Source organism: Pyrus communis, chromosome 12 (genome assembly GCF_041283825.1).
Source record: "Pyrus communis isolate YQ-2024b chromosome 12, ASM4128382v1, whole genome shotgun sequence".
Taxonomy (NCBI): Eukaryota; Viridiplantae; Streptophyta; class Magnoliopsida; order Rosales; family Rosaceae; genus Pyrus; species Pyrus communis.
Window position 1 is genome coordinate 23,575,339 of NC_142576.1, and position 7,140 is coordinate 23,582,478.

Consider the following 7,140-nt stretch of genomic DNA (forward strand, 5'->3'; position numbering starts at 1 on the left):
ATTGAGCAAAAGAACAATCGAAAGTAAGATTTATGACAATCTAAAACGGTAGAAATCCACTCTGATCAGTCAATAAGGATAAACAACGCATATCAACGTAAGGTTTCAATATTATAGCATGAAACAACTTCTGAAAAACATCAAAACTTCTTTCTTTGTTGATTTAGTTTTAGTCTTCCTCGAAGTATTCATCGAAGTTTTCCAAGTTTTGATCGGAGTCTTCCACAAAGTCTTCCTCAAAGATAACTGTGGCCTTGGACATCTTCTTACTTTCATTTAGCTTTTGTATAGCATCGTCAGACGGATTCAATAAATATTGTATGTCCATTTGCTCCAGGTTCTTGGCATGCTCGAGTATGTACCGTGCAAAGTCAATCCCATTATTAGACCCATCCAGCACTAGGGTAACCTTCTTAATCTGATCAACCAAATCCAGATTCTGTAGCTTCCAGTATGCCTTATCAAACCCAGATACCTGGAACAGCAAGAAGACAACAAGCAACCAATTCGAAAATTTCCAAAAAATAAGAAGCCAAATGAAATACCTTAAAAACTCTCTATAGTAATATTGGGACCAACCCAATTTTATTAATATAAGGAGCTTATTACTTGATAGATGTGTGGTTAAACATGCTTGAGAAGCTAGTAACAGTTTGGCTTCACCAACAAGGTGTCCATGTTGACAAGTTAATACATATTCGCAAGCTCAAAGACGTGACAAAAACTCTAAAGAATGAATCATTCTCGAAATTTTTTAATATGTGTAGACAAGTTTATCTTAAAACGGGACCTAAACAAACATTGGGACACTGCATACTTTAGTTTAGAGAATTATTTGATTTTCATCTTAAAACGTATATTGTGACATTTCATATTTCTTGGTTTAATTTTGACAATTTTTACAAGGTGAGGACAGTTTCTTAAAACAAATGGAAATAAATTATTCCTTATTACAACATGGAGTTTAATACTAATAGAACTAGCCCAAGTTGTGACTGAATTTTTCTTCATGAGTAGATGGAGGTTTACGATATTAAGAAAGGAAATCATAGACTTAACTTACATCACGTTGAAGGTGCAGAAAACTTGGGACAACACAACAACTTATGTACAAAGTACACAAATTATGCAATCCTTTCAATAGTGAGACCACTGCAGGAAATATGTCATCAGAAAACCTCCTTAGATTCAATCGCAAATTAAAAACATGATCGAATTGAGCATGCGCGGATCCTTCCCTGAACAAAGCCTGCAATGTGAAAAAAGCAAAACCTATATCATGTTTCTCATTTTGTTATAGCAAGTGAGACGGCTTTTAATGTAAAAGCATTGCAATCCTGTTTAAACTGAAATGTAAAGAGAGAAAAAAAATTCGAATAACAAAATATATAGTTTTTCACCGGAAAATAATATTCAGTATGAAGGATCGTGGTTCTCATTACCTTGAAGGTCGCTGCATTTAAAACAAGATGTTCAACCCTGTGCAAAACGCAAAAATGCTTAATCTGTTTGTCAGAGTCATCTGCTTTTGGCTCCAGGCAAATAAGAGCTTTTTCTAAACATTCTAGCTGTCCCAAGTTTGCCTGATTCGTCAGATGCCCTCTCCATTCTAAATATTTAAGTTTTGGAGCACACATATTTAACGACGTGCCACTATACGAATCAAAGCTCCACCATATATCTATGGTTTCAAGTTTCTTGCCTGAGATGGTAAGATGGCTAAGTGTACAAATACCGTCATAAAAATGGTCGTAAACTTCAAAATTTTCCAAAGATGAGCTTTCAATTATGATATTTTCTACTCGACCAACATCAGATAGAATTAATTCCTTGATGAATTTGCAGGAACATGAGATCCATTTGAAAAACCCCTCATCTTCTATATCAACATTGATTAACTCTAATTATTCAATATTAGAAGAGAAAGAAACGGAAGGTGTTTTAACAATTGTACCATCCATGTTCACACAGAGACCTCAAAGTTGCACAAAGAAAGACATCACAAGGAAATGCTAACGGTTCCACCAAAAAATCTTTTAAGTTGCTCGAAACACAAAAAAGTTCAACATTACACCTCACTGCATTGTGAATCCAATCGATTATTTGGGAACGCACATTAACACAGAAGCATGGTGTTCGATCACTGCCTAGGTCAGAGTGACCATTCCAACAAATACCGAAGTAGTTTATCTATTGGATGGTTGTTTATTTGAAGTAGGGTTGGAAGTAGGGTTCCTAAGAGTTGGAAGCATCATGGAGTATCATGGAAGAATAGAATAATGGAAAGCTAGCTAATGCATGGATTCAAACTTTCGGCTAAAACTTAAGTGATGCTTTAGTGCATCTTAGTTTAATATCTACTTTAGGCATAATGCAAGCCTTGATGATGTTTAGTTAGGTAGAGTGGAGACCTCATCATCATTGTAAGGATTAATTAGTGGTTTAAGTTAGGTGGAGGTGTCATGGAGGGGTCTTAACTCTCCATTGTTTTCGTAGCTTTCCTCTTAGTTTTCTATAGGTTCCTCTATATATGTTTTGTTGTTCTTGTAACTAAAAATGATGAATGAATGAGATATAATTCATTCCTTGAAAATCAATATGGTATCAGAGCAGGAAAAATAACCTGCTTCTGCTTCATCCGAACGTGGTCAATCCTCAAGATGGCTGAAGACAATCCTCTTAGGTCAGATGCTGAAAGTTCATCGGTTCTTTCTTCCGGAAATATGTCTGAGGTGGATGTCAATCCAAATCAAAGGTTAAGCTCAGTCTTGTTAAATGAGTTTAATTACTTACCTTGGTCGAGAGCAGTGAGCCTTGCTCTAGGTGGAAGGTCCAAGCTAGGGTTCATAAATGGAAGCATCGAAGTTCCTGATGCTTCCTCACCAACATATGAAAACTGGCTTTGCAAGGATCAGCTAGTTATGTCATGGCTCCTAAATTCCATGGAGCGTAAACTAGCTGAAATATTCAGTTATTCTGAATCATCATTCGAGCTATGGGAGCCAGTCAAGGAGATGTATGGCAGTCAACACAATGCTGCACGTGTGTTTCAACTAAAGAAGGACATTTCCAACCTGCAACAAGAAGGAAAGCCATTTGTTCAACTTCTTGGCAGCATGAAGAGCATGTGGAATGAGTTGGAAATGTATCGGCCTCATACAACTGAAGCGTCCGTGCTACTGAAAAGGGCAGAAGAAGACAAGATATTCCAACTCTTGTCAAGCCTCGATTCAGGATACGAAGACCTACGAAGCCACATACTCATGAACCCCGAACTACTTTCCTTCACCAGTGTATGTGCAACAATCCAACGTGAAGAAGTACGAAGGAAAGTCATGAACATTGGCACAAAGACCAATGTAACTGAAGCAAGGTCTTACCTAACCAACGAAAGAAAATACAAAGTGAAGAATCCACACTTGAAGTGCCAACATTGCAACTATACTGGCCATGTTAAGGAGACATGCTGGATTTTACATCCAGAATTAAAGCCAGAGTTCATGAAGGATAACAAGGGCTCACAAAGACTGAACCGTGCACCACACAGAGCCAACAATGCATCTACCTTAACCTCACATGGGTCTGACGCACTCAAGAGCTTCACAGCAAATCCGGTTGCACTCATAAATGAGTTTGCAGCATATCTTCATAGCAAGAAAGAAGAGGTTAAGAGTGATCAAACGGTCGTTTTTGAAGATGGAAACTCAACAGCTTTGCTAGGCAAGTTCGCTGGTTTTCTGACAGACACACAACACATGTCCCGAGATGACATGCAAGGTATCATGACTGCTTTCAAAACTGCTCTTAATGTAACTATGATGCATGATTTTTGGATTGTTGATTCGGGTGCCACATATCATATGACCAATCATGTTTCTAAGTTTTAAAAGTTTGAAAAATTTTCGCAACCTTCTCAAATCTCAACTGCCAATGGTGAGAGTTCCAAGGTTTTAGGCAAGGGAAATATCCACTTAATGTCGGACAAAATTGAGTCAGTAGCCTTATATGTTCCTTCTTTTCCATTTCAACTTCTATCTGTGGGAAAAATCACCAATACCTTGAATTGTTTAGCCATCTTCTCTCCTCACAATGTCATTTTTCAGGATTGTCTCACCAAGAAGACGATTGGTGAAGGGTTTTATCTAGATGGTCTCTATTACATATCAAAGAGCAGTCCCAGGGGATTTCAAGCCAAGTCCAATCCATCCCAAGATAGTCAATTGTGGCATCAACGTCTAGCTCATCCTTCTCAACCTGTTTTGTCATCTTTGTTTCCAAATTTAGGGAATGATTTAATTTCGTGTGAAACCTGTCATTTGTCTAAGGACACTAGATTGCCTTTTAACCCATCCTTATCTAGGACTAGTAAAGTTTTCGAACTAGTTCACTCAGATGTATGAGGACCAACGTTTGAATCTTTTGATGGTTATAAGTATTATGTGATCTTTGTTGATGATTTCTCTAGAGCCACTTGGTTGTACCTTTTAAAGTCTAAGAGTGAAGTGATGGAAGTATTTAAGGATTTTCACAACCTTGTTAAGAACCATTTTTCTTCTCAAATTCAAACTTTAAGATCTGACAATGGCACCGAATACACGTCCCATCTCATGTCACAATATTTGAGCAATCATGGTATCATGCATCAAACAAGCTGTGTTGGCACACCTCAACAAAATGGTGTAGCCGAAAGGAAAAATCGTGACATACTGGAAAAAACAAGAGCATTAATGTTACACATGAATGTACCAAAGAGATTTTGGTCCCAAGGAGCCATGGCGGCTGTGTACATCATCAATAGACTTCCTAGCCGAGTCTTGGGGTTTAAATCTCCCCTTGAAGTCATGAAAGGAAGAAAAATCGACCTCTCACATCTTAGAACCTTTGGTTGTGTCTGTTTTGTTCATGTTCAGTCACACCATCAAGATAAATTGGACCCTAGAGCTCTCAAATGCATTTTTCTTGGTTATTCATCAACACAAAAAGGATATAAGTGCTATGATCCCCAACTGAGAAAAATCATTGTATCCAAAGATGTTCGATTCCATGAAGCTAACCCTTTTTTCAGCAAGTCACTTGAAGCCACAGGTCAGGGGGAGTGTATCTTTGATCTGTTTCCTCTACCAAGAATCAGCACTCCAGATGAAATCAGCACTCCAGATGTTTTAAACGAAAGAGGTTCTAACCATGACAACAATGATGAATCTCCTACACCACTCACTGAAGTCAACAATGAAGGCACTCATCCTGATGGTTCTGTGGATGATGATAACAGCGGCAACCAAGAAAATCTTCAAAGTGTGGCTGATAATTTGAACGAGGATGAGACAACTCTCCCAGTACCTCGACGTAACCCTCGGCGTGATAGACAACCTCCCACAAGACTTCAAGATTTTGTCACATATAAACCGAGGTATCCAATCTCTAATTGCGTGTCGTATCAAAAGGTGACTCCATCTCATGCTGCTTTTTTTAATACCATTTCAAGTCACAGTGAGCCTCAAAACTTTCATGAGGCTAATAACCAAGTTGTGTGGAAAGAAGCAATGCGAGATGAACTCAAAGCACTGGACCAACATAACACTTGGAGCATCACCAAACTTCCAAAAGGAAAAAGGGCAGTGGGCTGCAAATGGATCTATAAGATCAAGTTTAATTCTGATGGTTCAATTGAAAGACATAAAGCCAGGCTGGTGGCTCGAGGATTCACTCAAACATTTGAGGTAGATTACAAAGAAACATTTGCTCCTGTTGCAAAAATGAACTCAGTTAGGGTCCTATTGTCTGTTGCCGTCAATAAGGGTTGGTCCATGTACCAAATGGACGTAAAGAACGCCTTTCTACATGGTGATCTTGAAGAAGAGGTCTATATGAGATTGCCACCAGGACACCCTCAAAGCCAGGAGCCTGATTTGGTGTGTAAGTTGCATAAGTCGATTTATGGATTGAAGCAATCGCCTTGTGCTTGGTATGCAAAACTAAGTTCAGTTCTTCATAGTGTTGGTTTCAAAAGGAGTAATGCAGATTCATCATTATTTGTTCGCACGGGAGCTGCGAGCAAATTAGTTGTGTTGATATACGTGGATGACTTAATAATTACAGGTGATAATGCTGCAGAGATCTCCACACTCAAAAAGTCACTTCAACAAAGATTTGCGATTAAAGATCTTGGGGTGCTGAAGTATTTTCTTGGAATCGAAATGGCATCTTCTCACAAGGGACTATTTCTTAATCAACGAAAATACATCATGGACCTACTCAAGGATGCTAATATGAGCGATGCTAAGCCTGCACTTACTCCTCTCGATAGCAAGCTCAAACTTGACTTGGGAGGCACACCACTCTTGGATATCAGCTCCTATCAGAGGCTTGTCGGTAAGCTGATTTACCTAACGATCACCAGACCTGACATCTCATATTCAGTGAGTATAGCCAGTCAATTCATGCATTCCCCCACCATCGAGCATTTGAACCTTGTAAAAAGTATCTTACGTTACTTAAAAGGGTCCGTTGGTCGTGGCATCCTCATGACGAAGAATGACAACACTCAAATCATGGGGTACTGCGATGCAGATTGGGCAGGAAATGCCATCGATCGCAAGTCCACCACTGGTTACTGTACCTTTGTCGGTGGAAATTTGGTCACATGGAAGAGCAAAAAACAAATTGTCATCGCAAGATCAAGTGCCGAAGCTGAATATCGTGCAATGGCCTCAACCGCGTGTGAGCTGATATGGCTAAAAGGACTTCTATGTGACTTAGGTGTGTTCACGACTCAACCAATGACCTTATTTTGTGACAACCAGGCTGCTATGCACATAGCATCAAATCCAGTCTTTCACGAGAGGACGAAGCACATTGAAGTCGACTATCACTATGTTCGTGAACAAGTACAGTCGCAGGTGATTCAGACACATTATGTAAAAAGCTCCGATCAGCTGGCCGATATATTCACCAAACCTCTGGCCTCTCATCAGTTTCAAAGACTCATCTCCAAGCTTGGATCCATCAACCTTCTGGATCCAGCTTGAGGGGGAGTATTGGATGGTTGTTTATTTGAAGTAGGGCTCCTAAGAGTTGGAAGCATCATGGAGTATCATGGAAGAATAGAATAATGGAAAGCTAGCTAATGCATGGATTCAA

At 39.2% G+C, this 7,140-nt stretch overlaps 1 protein-coding gene across 1 annotated transcript; it reads right to left on the reverse strand.

Moving 5' to 3' along the window:
* Positions 1-169: 169 nt before the first annotated feature.
* On the reverse strand, positions 170-1,637 carry LOC137744571 (uncharacterized). The gene is made up of 3 exons (XM_088681459.1): positions 1,443-1,637; positions 1,064-1,249; positions 170-475 (listed from the first exon to the last, which is right to left on the reverse strand). The coding sequence occupies exons 1-3, from the start codon at positions 1,635-1,637 to the stop codon at positions 170-172; spliced, it is 687 nt and encodes a 228-aa protein (XP_088537585.1).
* Between the last annotated feature and the right edge of the window lie 5,503 nt (positions 1,638-7,140).

Bases quoted from the DNA above. Each gene is read 5' to 3' on its own strand.
- LOC137744571 (XM_088681459.1), bottom strand. From the start codon at position 1,637: ATGTGTGCTCCAAAACTTAAATATTTAGAATGGAGAGGGCATCTGACG. The intron at 1,250-1,442 runs GTAATGAGAACC...TTCACATTGCAG, and splicing joins TAAATGCAGCGACCTTCAAG to GCTTTGTTCAGGGAAGGATC. The intron at 476-1,063 runs GTAAGTTAAGTC...TTGCTGTTCCAG, and splicing joins TTCTGCACCTTCAACGTGAT to GTATCTGGGTTTGATAAGGC.